Below are 22242 nucleotides of genomic sequence, written 5' to 3'. Positions count from 1 at the left end.
TCCCATCAGCCCCTACCAGCATGGCCAATTGGCCATGCTGACAGAGGCTGATGGGAATTGTAGTTCCTGAACATCTGGAGAGCCGCAGGTTCCCTACCCCTGCCCTAGACGGTACAGCTATTCATTTGGCTGCATCAGTCAAGAGTCTGGGTGTGACTTTAGACTCCAGCTTATCACTGGAAGACTAAGTCACTAAGGCTCCTTCCGCATGGGTCAATAAACACGGGCAAACCATGGTATAAAATCCATTTTGGGGGGAAATTTGCATGAATCCCGATCCTAACACGAGTCTGCTCCACGTTCCCCCCCCCCCCAAAACCTGGGATTTTCAAGAATCGCACTTCTTTTGTTTTAACAAGGATTGAAGCTGCGGCAGAACAAAAGGTTGCCCCAGGAAGCATGTTACTTGGTCGCGCTTCCCTTTCTTTCGGTCCTTGTCTCTCTGCTGCATTACTACACAGGGGCACAGGGACAGCAGCATGGCTGTGCGGCTGTGCCCACCAGGTTTTGTAGCTACACAGCGGAGGGAGGTGAGTGGGAAAAAAGTGCCTCCGTGCGAAGGCACATGCCCCGGGCAATGAACTCGCTGACCACTGGATGCCCAGCCATGTGAAAGGCTACGATGGGTTAATTTATCCCCCCTGCGACCTGCTTTACATTTGCTGTGAGAAAAGGGCCTAAGGCAGCCCAGACTGCTTTTTTCCATCTCAGACAGGTGTGGCAGCTGGCCCCATGTCTTTCTAAACCCGACCTTGCCACAGTAATCCATGAAATGGTCACTTTTTTAAACAACTTTTATTAGGCATTTAACAATGGTCACTTCTAGAATGGACTACTGTATCTCACTCTATGTTGGCCTACCTTTGTATTTGATCCAAAAATTAAAGCTCGTCCAGAACACAGCTGCAAGGCTGCTTACTGGGGCAGCCAGTTGTGATCATATAACATCAGTTCTTAGAGAACTACATCAGCAGCTGGTCAAATTCTAGATCATTTTCAAAGTATTGGTATTAATCTTTAAGGCCTTAAACGGTAGTGGACCTGCATATCTTCGGGACTGCATCTCCCCATATTGCCCTACAAGGCCCCTCTGTTCGTCAGAGGGGACCATCCTGGTGATCCCTGGCCCAAGAGACATCCGGCTGGCTTTCACAAGAGTCAAAGCTTTTATGGCCCTGGCTCTGGCCTGGTATAACAAGCTACCTGCTGATGTCAGAGCCCTGCAGGACCTATGTCAATTCTGCAGGGCCTGCAAGACATGGCTGTTCCACCAGGCCTTTTCCAATTAGCCAGCCAGATTGACTGAATGTAGTAGATCATCTTTTGGCCTCTGGGGGGGAGGGGAGAAGGAAGGGTGGAAAAGACAGGAAGGATTAATTAATGCCATCCATTAACTATCAATCCAGTGTTATTGCAATATTTTGTTAATTGGTCTTAAAGTTTTAAATTAGGATTTATATTTTAAAGTTATTGAATGTTTTCAATTATGGTTAAGGATATAAATCCAAATAAATAAATACTCTATGATTTGCTGCTGTGTATGAATGACACAGTGTAGTTAGTTTTCTTTTCTTCAGCTGGAGAATCTAATCTACAGTTAATCCAGTTTGGGTTTACACATAGCAACAAACTATGGCTTGCCAGAAATGCAAAATAGGTTAGTTTTCAAGATACTCATGATACAAGGAAAGGAAGGAGAGCATAAGCCTCAACATCTACCACCTCCAGAATCAGTTACACAATAACCAATTAATGTTTATTGTTAAGGGAGAACATTGCATGACTGGAAGCTCAAGCCATGGTTTACATTTAAACTATTTAGAACAAACCATGGTTTGATGTGATGTATAAAGTGAGCTGTAAAATAATAAAATGCAACTTGAAAAAACATCCTGTTTAAATGCAACTGATTCTGGTCCTGTTTATCAACAATTATTTGGTTTTGCCTCACTTCATGCTCTAGACTAAAGTGCAAAAGTATTACCTTCTGTTGGATCAAGATTTAGCAGTGCTAATGCCCCAGAGAATCTGAAGGATTTAAAGCACTCGTTCCTAAATATTACCTTCTTACTGAATATATCGGTTTCTATTTTCTTTGTTCAGAGAAAAGGGTGGCAGGGAGGATAAGGTACAAGGCAAGTAGTAATTAGTACAGAACATCACTTGATGGATTTCATATTTCTTTAGAATTTTGCTTAAAAATAGGTCAGGATAATATTCCACTATTGGACCTAGAGAACACTCTAATGATGTCTGGTCTCAACCAGCAGCAGACATACCTGACCAGTGATCTGATTAACAATGCAATCCACAAGGGGTGGGGAGGAGGGCTGAAAGGGCACTTATTCTGGTGCTGGGGAATCATGCAGCAGCAGAGCCAGTGCAGCTGCAGCAGCAGAAGGCAACTGCAGCAGCAGCAGAGCTCATGCTGGCACCAAAGATGGCATTCCTTGGGTGGGGTCAGCATTAATTGACTTTCTGAGCCTTTTCAGCCCAGGAATGCTTCAATTTGCTAGCGCAAACTTATGCCAGCAAAAATGGCACAACCCACTATGCTGCATAGTGCTCTTTCATGGAGATAAGAGAAATGTTGCTGTTATGTTGATGAAGGCATTGTGGCTACAGCATGGCTTTATTATTCCTAGCACATGTCCCCCACCCCTCAGGATTGTACTGTGAGTCTCTTAGGGACACTTAACCACTGAAAGGTTTCAAACCATGTATTATCTAGATAAATTTCCCTATCATCCTGTCACCGTGATATTTGTTTGAGGCTGATCCTGTATTTGGCACTGTCAACCTTCCTTCAGTTCTTCCCAAACAGGGAAACATACTGTCTTTCAAACCCCCTGTTCTTAGATCAAGGTCTTGAACAATAAAACCATAAAACTTCAATAAAACCCATTTGTAAAAACACCTTCCTTCATCTCTTCTCTGGCAGAGAAGCATACATAAATTCTGAAATCGGAAGTGAGATGTTCCATGATTCTTGGTTTTTGTTTTTTGCTTAAATTCACATTTGACTTATGGCAACCTCCGGTTTTTAAGGCAAGAGGGTTTTCTTAGCTTGTTCTGAATCCTTTATATATGGAATGTAACAGAGGCAAGCTTCTTTCCTTGGACAGATATTTGACAACACAACAATATTTTAATATAACAATATTGTTGTATTGCAGTACATCAATATTGTAAGGACAAATATGAACAGTGCCAACAACTGTACTTGAAGAAACTTCTTTGTTAGGGAGTGGTGTGAAAGCAGAGGAAGAAGCTTTGTTTGGCTAGAAGATAAAAAGAAAATGAAAAAGAACCAGGGTGTGTCATCATTACTGGCAAAACTAAAATCTCAACCTGAAGAACTGCAATCGGGGGCTTAGCATTTCCCAGAAAAGATTGCTTAAACTGACATAACTATTTCAAAATCCATATATAACAGAAATATTTTAGAAGACTGCAAAGCCAAATCTCAAACCTGAAGAAAACAGAAATTGTGAACAACTACCTAACAGCAGAACTGGACCTAATGCCTAATTCTGATACACTGCCTTGTTCTTAGGTAAACTTTATTGTTTTTAATACCATAGTATTAAGCATACATGGCGCCCTGAAACCTTAGTATTAAGCATATATGGAGCCCTGAAACGAAAACCATTAAATTAGCAAACCATACCCACTACATTCTGTAGGCAGATTTAATATCTTTGTTAAGTAAAATACTGTATAGATACAGGAGGTGGGGAAAGACAACCATTCTCAGTAGAAAACCTTTATACTTATAACATACATTGATATTTTGATCCATCCCACCAGTATCAAAGAAGAGCTTCCAGAATAAGGAAATTTGAGCAAAGAGATACAGAAAGAAGCCAAGGTAGTGGTCTAGAAGCAACAGAATTAAAGCCTTGATTCAAGCCACATGGCTGGGTGCATAATCAGTGTGCTCTTAAGAGAACCTCTAGGGATGGTACACAGGAGATAAACTGGCATTTCTATTACGTTCAATAGAAACGGTATCTGTGCAGACTTACAACATGATACAAGCACCATTATTCATTTTCTGTATGGCAAGAAAGCTGCTTTAAAAGATTTACACTCCTTGTTTCAGAGAAAAGAAGAGACATCTTTCCAGTCACCAACTGTTGCCAGGTAAGAGTAATGTTTTGGAACACTGCCTTGGAACTCCAAACTGGGCTTTGCTTTTATGTTTTTACAAAGCTAGGTTTCCATTTCAATCTGAGCACACTGGGACAGTTACCAAGATGATCCAAACCTTGGACTGATCGCCAATGATTGGATCTTCTTTAAAAAGACACAAAGGCAGAGCCCTTGAGGTTGTGAGCATAAACAATGCAACACATCAACAAAGTGTTTTCACAGCTGATGGGAAAGGAAGTGTTTTACAAAAAGTATGTCATTTGTATTGGGGCATATGTACTTCAAGAGAATGTCAAAGAATAATCAGTGGCTTTTGCAAATGTGAATTCTGATGTAGTTCACTTTACCTCATCATGAAATTTTGAATTGCAAAGATGATGGAGCTGATGAGCTACACGGGACTTGAAGCACTAATGCCACAGATACCAAATAAATGCCAGATATTAATACTACATATGACCACAGAAAGAATTCTCACGGAAATGGGTAAAAGTTGCTTCATACTACAACAGCAACCAAACCCTTCAACTATTAATGTAACAAACCGTCATTTCAATTGTTTATAGAATAAGCTTAAGTAGAAATAGTTAAATATCAGGGTGGAAACACATGCCTCTATTACTATAAGTGTTGATCCATGTCATGTTTTTGAATAAGCGTTAAACTTTTAGAACAGGTATAGATGACTATTCTCATGGTATGAGATACTATATTTTTCAAGAGTGATATGTAAGTGCATGGGTGAAGTGGGGCTAATGATAATACAGTCTCTTGATGGAAGAATACTGCAGTTGCACACTTTTTTCCCAATATGTCATACTTATTTACATGTCTGTACAATAAGCATTACAGGAATGAATCCCCATAGGCTCCTAAAAAGGCTGCAGATATAGTGGCAATACCTTTGTCTCATTCACTAACAACACAGCATCACATCAGTATTACTGTACAGCTTCACGCTCTTTTTCAGGGACTGTTTCCCAAAATACGCAGCAAGTGCAAATATGCCTATCTAGATTCAGGTTATTTTGTTTTCTGGAATACAAGCAGGTCATTTACCAAGCAATTTTAAGCAGCTCTTCTGAGAAGTCCCAATTAATTAATTGGGGTTCATCTTGTGAAACTTGTCTTAAGCTTGCAGCCTTAAGCTTGCAGTCCCACACTCTGTTTTCACACAGACTTCCAGAAGGAATGAGACACTTCATGGTGTTTTTTCTTCAACTTGGTTTACATTCATAGCAAATATTTCTCACAGCAAATTTGTTCTCATTGCTACAAAATGCAGGTGCATCAGGGACACATTTTAGTTTAAAAGCTTGTCGTGATACTACTGGAAGATTAAATAGTCCACCAGAACCATATTTCTGTTCTGTGTACATTGTCTAGTAAAAGAGTACTCTGGACTACTGATGCAGGTTGTAAAAATGACAACAATGTCAACCACCACCAATCCCAGTGCCAGATGATATATAACCATTTCCAATTTTTTTCCCTCTGAAACCATTTGGTAAATGTAAAGGTGTCAATTTACAAGGGAGCATAAGTCACTGTCCCTTTCACAGTTTGAGGACAGTTAAACTTTGGATAGCCTGTTTCCACCAGTATAGGGTTGTTGTTTTTCCTTTTCAACTTCGTCAGACTGATTGTAAAAGATTGTAAAAAAAAAGTTACTGCTTTGTGAAGGAAGACTGATCCCTTTAGTTTGGAATGCAAGTTTGGGAAAGTTAGGTAGAAGAGGCGAGGGGGGGGGGGGGTTGGGTGTTTGGGGGGTAGGGTTCCTTCCAAAGGCATGTATACAGCTGCAGAAATACATTAATGATATACATAAATTAAAAGGTAGATATGTTTCTGTAGAATCAGATAAAAGCAGATGACAACTTACAAAAGAAGCTTCTATCCTGATTATACCAAAAATATCTGTAGTGACATCAGGGTTATGATTATTGAAAGGTTTACTTATTTAGTCTTTATATTTGAAATTAATATATACATTTCCTTTTGAACATTTCAGAGACAGAACAAAATACTAACCTATACAAGAAAGCTTCCAGGCAGATGCTAGATTCCCACTTCATCTAAAATCTACCACTAAAACAATCTTTCTATCCCTACTTGCCTTACTTACATAAGTTTTCTTGCTAATCTACTTATCAGTGTTTAACCAAGTAACAGACACCCTATAAAAGAGATTTACTTTTGCACAGAACAGAATTACAAAACAGAACTTCAAAGCAGAGGAAGATTGATGACGACTGTGCCTTGCCGCTTCAGAAAGAAGTAACAGATCTGGAATATTTCACACTAATTAAAATTTACCTGTCAGAATAGAGAAGTAGGGTGAATCACAGAAAGGAAGTCTGGGAGATACATCATAGAAGAAAAAAGTTCTGCCAATTACCAGTTTCCTGACATTTGTTAACTGAACTTTATTCTCTTGCTTGATTTGTCAAGATTTGCTCAGGAAAACTCAAACATTCCAATTATCTTATACATGTGCAACCCTGATAAAAGAGTACTAAAAGCAGAATCAGAAATTTTACCACATTGTACTTTCTCATACATAGATATCACTGATGTGCATGTCCAAAATGTTCTGCAAATACATCTTAGAACTGCAGCACTGTTTATTTTGACCCTATATCTGGAGGCACAAAAACTGCTATGAAATTTGCTGACAGTTTCCAAAAGTCACAAAAGTCAACATTTTCCATTTCTTAACTGACATATTTTGGATTAAAAAATTGACCTTATTTCAGCTCTAGAAAAGAGGCATTATGCCTTAAATATTTCAAGCATACAATGTCTTTGCAGTTTTGGAAACTGTTAAATTTATATTTCAAAATGCAGAGTTGAACTCTAGGAAAATTTGGACTTCAGTGAATAAACACTTCTATTTGGTATGCACAAATACAATTGTGCTATTTCTATCAACAAACAGAATGGAATTTCATTCAGGACTTGAAAATGTCTTGCACTGTCAACAGGGGGGAAGGAGATGATTCTCCTTCTCTATTCCAAAATGTAAGAGCTTTGAGAAAATTAAATAAAAATGGCAGGTAGCGGTATCCTTGGAATGGATGAACTGTTTTTCCTTTCAAACTATATCCAAGGAGCAAACTGCTCTATGACTTTGGTCTATGGCTTTATTATTCTTTTCTTATCAATTCTAGTTTTCAGTTATCAAAATCTCAGAAATACTATTAAAACAAACATACAGACATGTCCCACATTACAAATGCTTATAGAATAAAATACTACCCAAACACAACAGTGTATAGCAAATCAGTTTAAAAAATGTGAACTGTCCATCAGAATAAAGGACACCAAGATCTGGCATTATATCACTGCTTTTCATACTCCAGATACCATATATACTCGTATATAAGTCGACCTGCATATAAGTCGAGGCACCTAATTTTACCACAAAAAACTGCGAAAACTTATTGACTCGCATATAAGCCGAGGGTGGGAAATGCAGCAGCTACTGAAAAATTTCAAAAATAAAAATAGATACCAATAAAATTACATTAATTGAGGCATCAGTGGGTTTTTGAATATTTATTTCAAAGAAAAACAGTAAACTAGCTCTGTAAGTGTAAAAGAGGGTCAACAAAAACAATATGGCCTCAACAATAACTTTAAAAGCACAAAAACCTTAGCTCAATCAGCAACCAAGCTAAAACACAAGAGTTAAAATCCTTCAAAACTGGATTTTTGGAGAAATGTTTATGTTAGGAGTACCAACATTTCAGAGTATCTTTAGGAGACCCTTCTGATTATACCACCCAGGTTTGGTGAAGTTTGGTTCAGGGGGTCCAAAGTTATGAACCCTCAAAAGGGTAGCCCCATCTACTATTAGCTCCCATTGGAAACAATGGGGAATGGGAGCACCCACTTTGGGGTCCATAACTTTGGACCCCCTAAACCAAACATCATCAAACCTGGCTGGTATAATAAAGAGATTATACTGATGATACCACCCAGGTTTGGTGAAGTGTGGTTCAGGGGGTCCAAAGTTATGGACCCACAAAATGTAGCCCCATCTACTATTAGCTCCCATTGAAAACAATGGGGAATGGGGGCACCCCCTTTGGGGGTCCATAACTTTGGACCCACTGAACCAAACTTTACCAAGCTTGGGTGGTATCATCAGGAAAGTCTCTTGAAAAATTTTGGTGCTGCTAGCCTAAAAAATGCGCCCCCTGGCAGCCGACAAAGTAAAAACCCTAAAATATTTTTTAAAATACACCTTACTCGCATATAAGTCGAGGGGGGCTTTTTCAGCACAAAAAATGTGCTGAAAAATTCGACTTATATGCGAGCATATACATTAACTCTAACGTTTGTTTTTAAAAAACAGATAATTACTTGAACAGTGTAGATTAATTTTCAGTTTTCCATGAAGTTATTTTAATTGGAATTCTAGTACTGTTTGCTATTAGCAATAGGCCCAGACCTGGTTTGGTAGAATCTATATGTTCTAAACAAAAATTCTGATAAAAAGAATTCACCCTTTAATATAAAATAAACTACATAGGAGCAGCTCAATAGGCAAAAATATCAATTACGTTTCCTATAAACAATTTTAAAGCCTTTGTGGCAGGAAAGGGGGTATTAATTGAAAAAAACTATGGGAAGATTTTCAAAAAGCCCAACAAGAAATCAGCTTTGCTGAAGCTACAATGGATAAACGGAACAAAATAAAAGCAAACTAATCAAGATTTCACCTCATTTAGGATCTTAAAGATTACAAAGTACTTACTACTGGAATTGGAGAGTTCCTTTGGACTGGATGACATTGGCTGAGCGCACATCTGACAGAGACAGTCTCTTCCATTAAAGGTAACCCGGTCCCCTGGAGGGAAAGGACGTCTGCAGAGCAGAAGAACAAAAGGATTTTAATTCAAGGTTATCCCTGCGGTTTCATTCTCTCTCTTTCACATCTTCCTTCAGATGCTGCCCTTGGTGCAAATCAATATATTGCTGGAACATGGACCAAAAATGTTCAAAATGCAGCACCACCAAAGCCAGACAACTGGAGGAAACCCAAAGACTAAAAGCACCTTGAGTGGGAAAGAAGCCAACACTAAACAAGACTGATTGATAGCTTGGCTTCAGAGAAGATATCCCAGAAGCAATCTGGAAAATCCTTTCACATATGCCAAGCATATGTGAAGATTTTCATTTTGGATCAGTGGTACCTGACTAGTGTTTGTTACGGCAAGAAATTTAGCTTCAAAAAGCAGCTATGGGGCTCCCAACACAATTCAGGCTGTGTGAACTGGAAAAGGATATTTCTCTCTCTTTTCAATGTCTTTCACCAATGTCTTTCACCCTCTGCCAACCTAATAGCTCCATAGGAGGAAAGGAAGGCATTTTAACTGTTTCTGCGTTTTTTTCTATTCCAGGACTTGAAGCAGCTGGGATAGAGATGAAATTTCAACTGGGAAAATATTGTACTGAACTGAATGGCATTCAAAGGTGATGCACCAGGCCCTGGTTTCAAGTAGATGCTGTCCAGTTTCCAGACACAGAGCAGCATAGGGTACCAAATGAGGCAAGCCAAGTGCTTTATTCAAGAAATTAGACTGAATACATTCAATGTCCCGGCTCCATGCCTGGATCCATAGTAGAATGTCATAGAGAAGATGTGGCACATTTTGGCATGCCACCAGAAGATACTTGTGTCCTTTTCTGTAAAAGAAGCGTAGACTTGCCATGGTAGTAGTTTTTCTAGTTACTATGGCTTTATTCCTATGGGCAAACCACCCTACTCTAAAATGGTAATTCAGGCCCAGGTTTATAACTTAACCTGTTCTAGGACCACACCATTGAGGCTATTAAAAGACCTTAGCATAATTGATCTTAGCATAATTGAGAGTCAAGTTGTTGATGTTTGGGGAAATATTGTGGGCAAAGAGTTAAATTGCTTTTCCAGCACCCACATCCATATCACAGTCATGGCTTCTTTCTGAAGCTAAATTACCACAGCAGATAAGCATTTCACAGATTCTTGGTGCTGCATGTAAAAAACTACCTCTATGCACTATTTGGTACTTTGCAGCAACAAACTTCCTCCTGTTTTAATTGATGGATGGGTTAATTGTGCATCAGATAGCTCTTTATCAGCTAACAATGTGAACACACACTATGGAATGGGTAATTTTAGTCCCCTTTTAAGTCATAGTGGTATCGATTATCTAGAGACAACTCCAGATCCCAATACTGGCTGGAGCAATCAGTAGGATCTATCTTCCTTTTGTCACCAGGTCCAGTTAAAATATTTTGAAGGATTTTTTTCCCCTATTATTGTTAAAAACATTTGGCAACTTCCTTGACAACATTTTAGAATCTTGAGCAGCATTAATATTTTCATTAAAAATAAGAATTAAGAACAATCCCTTCATTTAAAGTTTGCCATTTATGTAGTATCTTCATGTGCTTCTAAACAGAGACCTTGTTTTACAGTTTAGGGTGCTTTCAGTTGCTCAGCCGAGGTCAGTTTACTTACTTGCACACAGTGCAGGCAAAGCAGTGGGGATGATAGGTCTTCCCAAGGGCAGTCACGACTTCTCCTTCCACAAACTCCCCACAGCCATTGCACCGGGTCCCGTACATCCGCTGGTAATCCACAGTACAGAGGTATTCCCCATTCTTAATGAAAAAGCCACCTTGAGCCAAGTCACACCCACATACTGTAAAGAAAAAGCCACCAAGAGAGAAAAATCAGATAAGCAAGGCTCCAAAGGAAATCCAAAGATCAAAAAATCCAAAGATTAAAATCCAAAGATTAAAAAATTGGCAGTACAGGGGTATGAGCATTTAGTAAAACATAGTGTCATCAAGGGCATACTAAAAGGTCACCCACCAAGCCAACTACAGCTGTTTCAGTTTCACAGCCAGGCCAGAAACCAGAGTCATAGTTGAGACCATGAGTTAAACAAAACGAAATGAAATACTTCATACTATTGTTTCAGAGCAGTTTAATACACCCCTTACTCACATTCAGATGACAAAAGTAGTCATAGTTAGTTTAATAAAACCATGGTTTTGCAGGACTTCTGAACCATGCCTGTGCCTCTTTCATCCTTTTTAATAATCTCTTAAAGGTCAGTTTTCAACAGTCTTACTTTATAAGTTTGAATCCAGGGTCTGCACAATGTTTTTCATAACCATTTTACCAACTCTATTTTTCAGCAATGCAACTTTTTAAGCCAAGGCATCCTACCAAAGCATCCAGTTCTTAATGTCTGTCAGCACTTCCTTATTAGCAACTAGCAATTCAGTGAGGAAGTTATTGTAATTTTCTTCTCGATTTGAAAGAAGGGAAAGAAAGGATGTCAGCAAAGCTTATTGATTGTTTCCTTCCTGTCACCCAATATAGTCACCTCAAAGTAAACCATGTTCTCTCTGTAAGTAATATAAATTGTTATATTCTGTTGAAAGTCTGAGGCAATTGGATGGCCAGAGTTGAAAACAGAATGCTGGACTAGATTAATTTGGCATTCTGATGAGTTTGGGAGTTTATTTTAAAATGACCTAACACAGTAAAATAAATCTCATTTCAGGAGATCTCGCTTAGATTCTTAGCATGGCAACTTCAGTAGCTTAATTAATAGTGAACTTTTTATCCTTACTCTAAAACTACTTCACAGTTATGGCAATGTCATTTCTATCTATAAGAAGATATAAGATCATCTATAACAAGGCAGCATAGGCAGATTTAGAATGTAACAATACATTATGCACTCTTTGTGAGACATATTGGGCAAAATTGTGTATGTACTCTCTTTTAAAGGCAAAAATGTCCTCTGCTTACAATCATACCAATTTATATTATACAAAATATGTTTTTATCAAAATATGTTGCATAAGAAGAACCCATTGCATTTGACTAGACTTATGCAACTATGACCATTTACTAATGTCGTGATTATTATTGGAACTAGAAAGCCAGTTAATTGCTTATATACTGATAATTATATGTGAATATATACATATTCACACATAATTATCTGTATGTAAATGTCTCCATCCCTTGTATTCATCAAATAATTTAGTTTATCGATATATTGTAAGCTAGATTCCAGAAAGGTACAGATCTATTAAGAAATTCCTCATATTTTATAAAACAATTGTAATAATTTGAATAATTATCTATTTTGTTGCAGCTGCAACAATCTGGAGATGATGGGGATTTTCAGTTTTTTCAGAATTCTCTAATTAGAGCAGCATGCAAATGAACCATGTGAGATTTCACAAAAATCATATAATTGGAAGATATTTCAATATTGCTCATGCTTCCAAGGGTTATAATATTTTTGTCCAGGATATATTATATTATTTTATTTATTTATTTATTTATTTATTTATTGATTGATTGATTGATTGATTGATTGATTGATTGATTGATTGATTGATTGATTGATTGATTGATTGATTGATTGATTGATTGGACTTTTATACCGCCCATCCCCAAGGGGCTCTGGGCGGTGTACAACATAAAATATAAATATAAATAAAGTACTAAAACCTTTAAAACAGCGATAACAATAATAATAGAAGCGTCCGACCAACCCCACTTTTAAAATTCTCCCCGGGAGAGGGGAGGGAGGGCGGCGAGTCCCATTAGATGATAGGCCCAGATGAAAGAGCCAGCTGGGAGGGGCACCATTTCAGCGGCTGGTCCCTCCAAAGGCCCAGTGGAACAACTCCATTTTACAGGCCCTGCGGAACTCGTTAAGGTCCCGCAGGGCCCGGACAGCCGGAGGAAGGGTGTTCCACCAGGCTGGGGCCAGAGCCATAAAGGCCCTGGCCCGCATGGAGGCCAGCCGCATCATTGAGGGGCCAGGGACCACTAATAAGTTGGCCTCCACTGAACGGAGAGGCCGTGCAGGGACATATGGGGTGATGCGGTCTCGAAGATACGAGGGTCCCAGGCCGCGTAAGGCCTTGAAGGTCAACACCAGTACCTTGAAGGTGATCCGGAACTCTACCTGGAGCCAATGCAGCTGGCGCAACACAGGCTGAATATGATCGTAGATGGCGCTGCCTGTAAGTAAGTGCGCCACTGCATGCTGGACCAGCTTTAGTCTCCGGATCAAACGCAAGGGAAGGCCCGCGTAGAGCGAGTTACAGTAGTCTAATCTGGAGGTGACCATTGCATGGATCACAGTGGCTAGGTCCGCTTGGGAGAGGAAAGGAGCCAGCCGTCAGGCCTGACGGAGGTGGAAAAAAGCAACCTGGGTTATATGGGCCACCTGGGTCTCCATTGAAAGAGACAAATCCAGGTGGACCCCCAGACTGCGCACGGAGGGGGTCGGCGCCACACCGGTGGCTGGAAAGTCCTGCCCCCTCCCTTGCGGCCAAGCCAGAGGATCTCCGTCTTTGATGGATTCAGTTTTAACCTGCTCTGCCGCAACCAACCAGCAACCGCCTCCAAACAGTGCTGGAGAGCCGCAGGGCAGTGACCGCTCCCCCCTCCATCAACAGAATGAGCTGCGTGTCATCCGCGTACTGGTGACAGGTCAGCCCAAAACTCTGTACCAGTTGAGCAAGGGGTCGCATATAGATATTAAATAGCAGCTGGGATAATAAAGCCCCCTGGGGTACGCCGCAATCAAGCGGGCACTTCCGGGAGGCCTGATCCCCGCACCTCACTTGCTGACTTCGACCCCGGAGGAACGAGGCAATCCACTGAAGGACAGTGCCCCGCACCCCGGAGGCGGCCAGGCAGTGGGTCAAAAGGTCGTGATCGACCACATCAAACGCTGCGGTAAGATCTAACAATACCAGCAGCGCCGATAAGCCTCGGTCGAGCTGAATACGGAGTGTATCTGTGACGGCTACGAGAACAGTCTCCGTCCCATGCCCAGCACGGAAACCGGACTGGAAGGGGTCGAAGGCCGATGCGTCATCCAGAAAACCTTGAAGCTGCTCCAACACCACAGCCAAACAAAAAAGGGGCACCAGCCATATTTACAATATTACAAATGGTTTTCTCTTTAAGCAAATATACTGAGGTTCATCATCCCCGTATAAATAATATTTTGGGGTTTTTTAAAGCAGACAAATGTTTGTATTTACAGGCTCATTAAATATGGCTGCTTTAATGCAGTAAATTTAGCTTTAAAAACAATGTCTGTTTTGCAGCATAGTGATGTTTTATATTCTGTTCACTTCAGCCCATAATTCATAATGCAACATCTCAAGTTTAGGTGACCATATAATGACAAAAGCAGGAAAACAATACAGAAGCACATGCCAGATACAGCTTCCAAACTGTATCTGAAATTTCATTTTCTTCTTTGGAGCAGTGGTCACTGGACTCACAAAAACTCCTGTTGAAATAGATGTTATTAGGCTTTAAGGTGCCTCTGGAATTTTAAAAAATTTCTTCTGTCAGACTCATGGTTGCTACTAATAGGGGTCAAGGATCAAATAATACATGATCAGAAATGACAAAGGAGACTCCCGAGTGTTTTTTTCTTTCTCTAGAAGAGTCTGCCAGCCCTAAAACATCTCCTTCATAAAAGCCGCTGGCTCCAAATACTTCGAATACTGATAAAAATTCAGATTGCTAAACTGATATTAGATTACTTCCCTCAAGTTGATGGAAATGCTGACTGTGTTTCCTCCTTTGACTTACATATTGCTATGCTCTGACTGTGGTGGGGTGATCTCTACTCCAAGCTATGAAGAGAGCTGAGAAAAGATAGAAGACGTAAGAAGTCCAAATTTAGACCATCTCCCAGTTGGCAAATACTCACTAAACATAGATGTGAATCACACGTTCTCAGTGAGGAGATTCAATGACGTTGGCTTCTCAAAGGAATACTGTTATAATGTGGACACTAAAACTGAATATATACTAATGGATGAAGTACCACACTGATGAATATGACCTCTTCCTACTTTTTTCTCCAGGCAAGAACCGGATTTTAACAGCTAAGTCCTTTATTCAATTCATGTTATGAGGGAGGCTTGGCTTTATAAAAAGAAGAAAAATACTATTGTATATACTGAATTAGACTAGCAGGAATAATTTCTTTCTAAGTGCACATCCCATTTAAGGTGATTTCATGGCTGACTGGTGTTACTTTTGGAACATGAATATTTCAGAAATGTTACGTGGTTTGGGAAGCTCGTTGCCTCTTCCTGTTCACCAACTGAGGAGTTCTTCTGACAGCATTAATTCCTTCCCATTTCAGAAAAACACAGCACTGCTTTGCTCTGGGATTCTGAACTGTCAAAATTCTTTAATTAGTGAAGAGATGTATGAAGACTGAACTCTGTGCAACACAGGAAGTGGGGATCTCTGAAAGTCAGAGAAATATGATCCTGAACAGTAGTGAGAAAGATGATATTCTAGCTTGTGGTGTAGGGAACGTACCATTTTTTTGTAGCCACCACTCAGTAATATCCTACAACTGAAGTGTTTGAAAGGATGCAATATAACAATAAGATTCTTATGATATGAGACATATTTAGTGACTGTGGGAAAATGGTCATTGGAGTAATGTATGTGATTTCAGAGGACAGGTGCAAATGCAGAAACTATGGCGACACAGGGATAAGAAGAATACAAAATAAGATCCTTGTAAGATTTAATTTGAGTCTTTTGATGTGTGTGAAAAGAAGTGCATAATTGAAAGATGATTTCTTGTACATTAGCTGTGCAATTCTAAACACAGCCACATTTTTCTAAGTCCTTTGACTTCAATGGACTTAGAAGGGAATAGCTGTTTAGACATGGACAATTAAAGCAATCCTGTGCTGAGTTTGTCCAATCTAAACCGACTGATTTCAGTCACAGTTTTACAGCAGCTCAGATCGCACAGTTTTACAGCAGCTCAGATCAGACTGTAAAAACTATTTTCACTGAATGATCTATATTCACTTGAAATTCCATAAGAACGGTTACGGTAGGAAGGGGGAAATGCTGTCTTTTTCTTGCAGGGAAACTCCATTAGACTGATAACCCATCATCACCACCGAGAACTGAGGGTGTGCACCAGGGGTTTTTTTTTTTTTGGGGGGGGGGGGTATTTTATTGGTTTAATAGACTCAATTTTAAAAAAGCTGAATCTCCTTACCAATATGAGGACATGGCTTTTTTCAGATATTCAAAATGTTGGGGTTCTATTAAACCCAAACCCAAAACATTTTAGCCACCTCCAAATTCCACATGGTCTTGGAAATAGTAGGTGGCACACAGCTGAACACTTGGCTCAGCCCAGCCTAGTGTTCACCTCTACACCACCTGCCACCTATGAGCCCACATGCATTTTGGATGTGGCAGCACAGAGCTGGACGCTGGATGCTGGATGCTGGGTTCGGCCAGGCCAATCCCATCTCTATGCTGCCAGCCACCTGTAAGTCCATGTGAACTTCAGAGGTGGCGGTGGTGGCGCAGAGCTGGACACTGGGTCTGAATTGCCCTGTATCTTATGGAGTCTATTATAAGAATTGAATAAAATATTGGCTCAATTTGAACCATATTTATGTGAGATGAACAGTCACGTCCAGTGGGTACATGAACAAAACAGAAATGGCATTTCAAATGCAACCAACCTTAATCTCATAGCAAGATTAATTTCACATGCAACAGTAATTTGACAAAACAATTAGAAATGTCATTTGGCTCTTTTATAAAGCTGGCAGTAGTCAAGATAGTTTTCGATCTACACTTCTGGGCTGTTTTCATTCCTCCATTGGACTCCCCCCCCCCCCTTCACCTGCTTCGGGCCACTTCCATATCACCTTGTCAGATTTAATTCTAGAGTATCCCGCTGCTGATGAAAATCACAGCATCAGCTATATGCACATTAGTGGCTAGATGGTTTTGCTGATGTTCCTTTTTCAACAGATAAACCAAGAGCTTGGGTGTAAATCTGCTGTGCTGCAAGAGTCACTTCCATGGAGAACAACATTGTAATGCTGGTAGTTGCTCCCACAGTAACAGCCACCAAGCAAGCATTTTATAACAGAATATAGAACCAATCAACCTCCTCAACCACAAGCTACATATTTTTGGCTTATCAGCTGGAAAGGGAAAATGCAAGGAGGATTCTAGTCTTGTAATGCACAAGAATCTGGCAGGACAATTTAGCTTCCAAATATCTTGCCAACAATAAAAGTCAACAAGGCAGACAAAACAAGCTGTCCTGAATAATCCTGTGAAAAGCAGGTGACTTTCACGCAGAACTGATTAGATCCAGTAGGATAAACATGGCTGCACTTGCAATTACTCTAAAAACAATACATTTCAACCATCCTCTTCTTAATGCAACTGCACATTTGCTATAATTTTGACATCTCCCTTCAGCTTCAAGCAGATATCCAGCACAGTTTTTAACACCACACATCCATACTGGTGGGAATCTTCATACTCATTCTGATTTTCATTGAGGACCATCTGCACTATACCTTCCCAGCAAAATAGAAGATCCCTGACAGACAAAGGGTCTATGACCACCATTTGAATAGGAAAGCCCAGTCTGTTTAATGTATTTCACTGAAACTAGTAAAAAAATGAGTCTGCTGGAGAAAGGAGAGCCATTCTTCTGCAGCTGCCCCTCCCTATGTTGGCAGGAAGATGAGCACTAATTAAAAGTGACAGAAATGATGCACCATTCACACTTGATAAAAGCAATCAGCTACAGGTATTCTTAGGCAAGCATCCATCAGAAGAGGACCAGATGCCACTGAGAATTTGTGTCTGCCAAATAAAAGCCAGTATGAAAACAGGTGACATACCTGGCTAGAAGTCCATTCCACCGAAAAAAGAAATATTGCTACTACATGGTTGGAACTACTCTTTTGCGAAAGGTATACTGTGATACACTCAGTGTGATACACTGAACTGAGAAGGCAGTGGGGTCATTTATCTGCTGGGAGTCCAGCAAAATGTGCATACTGCTGGTGGTATATGACCTGTACATGTGTTGTTTTATCTGTGGTGGACATGAGTTCTTTTTCTGTAAAAATGCACAATAATATAAATGGTTTTAAAACTCCTTGAAGTAGAAAGTTTTCTTCCAATTATCAAAATCTGCAAATAGTTTTTGAAGAGTCAAATACAGGATCTCAATCAAGAAAGATAAAAATCAACATATAAATGAGCCATAGAAAGACCACAGATCTCTTTTCATATTTAGAAGTGCCTGAGTTTGATCTACTGAGTTGTAGCTACAGCCACTACTCAGCTATTGCTGGATTCCACAGAAATCCTCTGAAATGTGCCAAGAACAGCACTTTTCACATAGAAATCTCAACCCCTCCCCACCCCAGTTAGGCTATGCTAGGCTCAGAGAAAGAGAAGAAGTTAAGTTATAATGCAAGGGAGGTTCTAGTGTTTACTAAGATCAAAGATCTCTCCTTTGAAGCAGAAGGTTCTGCAATTAAACAAAATTAAATCAACCTTTTAAAGAGTTTTTATGAGAAGGTTTTATTTATCACAGACACACAAACACTCACAGAATTATCTATTTCATCAGTGTCTACCGGAAAGAATTTTGTTACATGTTTCCTGCACAGAAATTCTTTCATAGGAAAAAAGTATGCAGTTTACATCCAGATTGTCACCTATGTTTGTTTTGCAGCATAACAAGTGTGGATAGTAGCTGCAGAGTTATTTCCAGCACATGAAAGTGGTATGTACTTACACTTATGTGCATGATAGTAATAAGTGGCAATTTGAATATGGATTTATGATGTTTTCCATGTAAGAAAAAAACATGCAATATAGGATGACAACTTTATCTTCTAGCTAAGCTCTCAGCTATCTTTGGTCTAACTGAATGCATAATATTAACATCAACATGAAACTCCTCTCTTCAAAAGAGGATGATCAAATAGAAAAATGATATTTATTGTTTATAGCAGCTGACAGAGCTTTGGCAGAACATAGAGCAGCAGACCCAGTTATCAGGTCGATATACCCCTCTGCCTCACCCCAGTCCACCTACTAGGTGAAGAGGATGGAATGGCAGGTAGATGGATTCCACACGAGCTCCAGCCACTATGTGGTCTCCACTGTCACATAGTGAGGACACCCTGACAGCCACCAAGTTGGGCATGTTCCCAACACCTGTGCTGTAGCCCTCCTGGCCATTATGCCACTGTGTGGGACAAGCCTACTTGCTATCTTAAGATTTCCTTTCCTGCCCCACCCCCACAGGGCTCAGGTAAATCTGAGGTCTCTTGCTTGGCATCTGAGCATCACAGAATACATGTACTTCAGAATGTGTGCAATGCATGCAATGGCCAAGATTCAGATGACCATACAGTAGATAATCATACACTGCTATTCTAAGGAAAAGCCTCTGATATGTTTCTTCTCTGAGGAAAAGAAGGACTGGCAACATGTTATCCACATATTTTTATAGGAACAACTATTTATAAATACCTGATGGTCCTATTAGTATGAGGGGATGGCTCACTGGACCTCGTTTGTTTTGCCTGCACCTCGTTTTCATGTGCCTCTCATCAGCCTCTCATAGTTCAGGATTATTTATAGAAGTATTCTTATTTAAAAAACAAACAAAGCAGGAATAGCAACAGCTCAGATGTATACCCCTTTAAAAGCAGCTTCCATATGAACAATGGAAAACTTCAGAAGATACCTCCCAAAGACAACTCAGATTACTTTGTCCATTTTTCATCACAAGAAGGATAATTAAATCTTGTGAGAATGCTCCAGAGCAATATGATCTCTGTTCTGCTTTCCAGACCGTGCTCTGGGCTGGGGAGAAGCACTCTAGGAAGCAATAAAGCTGCTGTATGTTGATAACATTCACATGAATACACAGTGAGGGGTATAGGTGATTTCAAGAAAAGACTCTTTGCTCTTTCTTCATTTAATCCTTCCCTCAGATAAGGTGCACAAATGAACTACCTCCATGTTATATGCACACATGCATAGCTAAGCCCTGAACGTTTTTTTAAAGTGGAAAACTGTTTCAGGAGGAAGGAATGCAGAGCAATCAAGCTGGCAGAAGAGGAGAACGTCACCTTTTCCCTGCCCCCTGTCTCTCTTGCAACCTTTTTTCCAATGTCCTTTGCAAGAATAATGAAAACAAAGACGGCACTAAAACACTCAAATGTGGGTGCAAAAGACATGCTTTTATAAAATGAGCATAATAACCTTGGCATGTAGAGAAGATACAAAAATTACATGCACATTTGGTTGTCTATAACCAATCTCAATAAGAACAAAATTAATATTAATAGCAATTACATGTTTGTTAAACTAAAATACCTTTGTGCAAATGGCTTACAGAATCAACCTATGGTGGGAAAAAAACCATGCTGAATATCGAACGTTATACTTTGCTACAATCCTCAGATTTCTATAGTGCGCACTTTTCCCCCCTCAGAGGCTCCTAATCATCATTTCTAGCTTCCTCTCATCATTCATCAGTCAAAATAAAAATAATCCCACTCAGCGAAAGATGTGAAGGAGAGGTCAGGGTGCAGTTTGATCCCTATTAGATCACCTGCCTGACCTTTTCATCATGATATTGGCAAGTAGGATTCTCTGTTTCATTTCCCACTCATGCCCTCACATGTACAACAAAAACCATGTGCTTTAATTGTACACGGCAAGAGTTTAGTTTAGACTCATTGTTCTTATACTGTATTGCCCAATAAAAATGTAAAAAGGATCTGAAATACATAGAATGTTGTGAAATATTAGTGCTTTCAAATAGTCCACCCAAAGGTTTGGATCCTAAGAAGCAGACACGTGGAACAGAAAGATGGCATATTTTGCTGCTACTCCTGTATTCTGGCTCCCTCACTTTCACCATCTTGGCCAGGGGGGAAAGGTCTAAAGATCTTTGGAGGAAGCAGTTTGTGAGACAGGTGCCTGCAGATGTCAGGGAGAGATAGGAAAATGAACATTTATGCAGCCCCTCAGGCAGTCCACAGGACACTGGCATCCACACATCCAGCACAACAAGGCACAACACAATCATACCATGCAATGTGGCAGGGCTTTGGGTAAAAACAAAAGGTGGTGGTGTACTTTTTGAATAAAAGCATGGGCACACTGAACACCCCTTTTGGTCCTCTGCTTTTCCCCCGCAGAACTGATGAGATTATATGAGATATTCAGATTTACCACTCTGTTGGACCCTTTCCCCCTGCACCTGAAATAAGTGTAATTATGTCCTCTAATGAAGGACAGAGAATGATGAGCAATTCTATAGCAGTCAATAAAGACTCTTTCAAAGATATTAAGTGATTCTCAATGCTGCCAGATAGTCTGCCTTCAGAAATCTTTACTAACAGGAAACTGCAGCATAAGGGTAGCCATCCTGTCCTTATATATTCCTATCCATCACCTCCACTCCTCCAGAGCTAGCTTTGTTCACAAATTACAGTGAAAGCACATACAACATATGTGCATTGAGTAATTCTCATTTACATTCAGCAAATGTACAGCTGAACATGTGATTTAAACCCACATTCTCTCAGGTACTGGCACACTGACTCCTCCTTACAAAGAGATGTAAGCATGGACATGCAGGATATGTAGCCAAAGGCTGATTATTTATTCCATGCTATTCTTTCCTTTCCCTTCCTATAGCCTCTATTCCTTTCCTGCCTCCTCCTTACCACGAATCTATCTACCTTGTCTATTTTCCACCACCCCTCCTCCCGCTGCCACCTTCAACTTCCTCGAGTCTGGCTTAATTATGCAGAGATGGCTGCTGGGCCCAGCTATGCAATGGGGAACCTGCAAGGACTTGTAGGGAGCACCTCACACTCGTCTTCCCCATATTCCTTTCTTCTCCTGGCAACTCCCATGTTCTCTCCTTTCCCCATTTCCTTATGTTCCCAACCAGGCTAACTTTATCTGCCGCATCATTAACTATATTTATTTCTCTTATATCTTGCTCAAAATGAAGTGATGAGAGATGAAGTTTTAGCCCTATTGGAGAAAGGGATCCTTTGCCAATTTCCCATCTCAAATCCCCAGGTAAATGTACTTGCTACATTAGGGGACTGCACACGTAATTTATAAAATTATGTATGGGATGGTGAAAGTGGATAGATTCCTATTCCATAACATTAGAACTC

The 22242-nt window shown here is 40.0% G+C and overlaps 1 protein-coding gene across 10 annotated transcripts in view; it reads right to left on the bottom strand.

The window, feature by feature from the left end:
- The window catches only part of ABLIM1 (actin binding LIM protein 1), a 230724-nt gene that overhangs the window by 103613 nt on the left and 104869 nt on the right, over positions 1-22242 (bottom strand). For all 10 annotated transcript variants that reach the window (XM_048505966.1, XM_048505962.1, XM_048505969.1 and 7 more), the window contains exons 3-4: positions 10667-10850; positions 8918-9027 (exon numbers count right to left, since the gene is read on the bottom strand). In XM_048505966.1, the coding sequence (XP_048361923.1) occupies positions 8918-9027; positions 10667-10850 (294 nt within the window). The remainder of the gene's footprint in view (positions 1-8917; positions 9028-10666; positions 10851-22242) is intronic.

This window comes from Sphaerodactylus townsendi, linkage group LG08 (assembly GCF_021028975.2).
Source record: "Sphaerodactylus townsendi isolate TG3544 linkage group LG08, MPM_Stown_v2.3, whole genome shotgun sequence".
NCBI lineage: Eukaryota > Metazoa > Chordata > Lepidosauria > Squamata > Sphaerodactylidae > Sphaerodactylus > Sphaerodactylus townsendi.
Note: the sequence above shows the minus strand (reverse complement) of the source record. Positions and strands in the feature narration are given on the sequence as shown.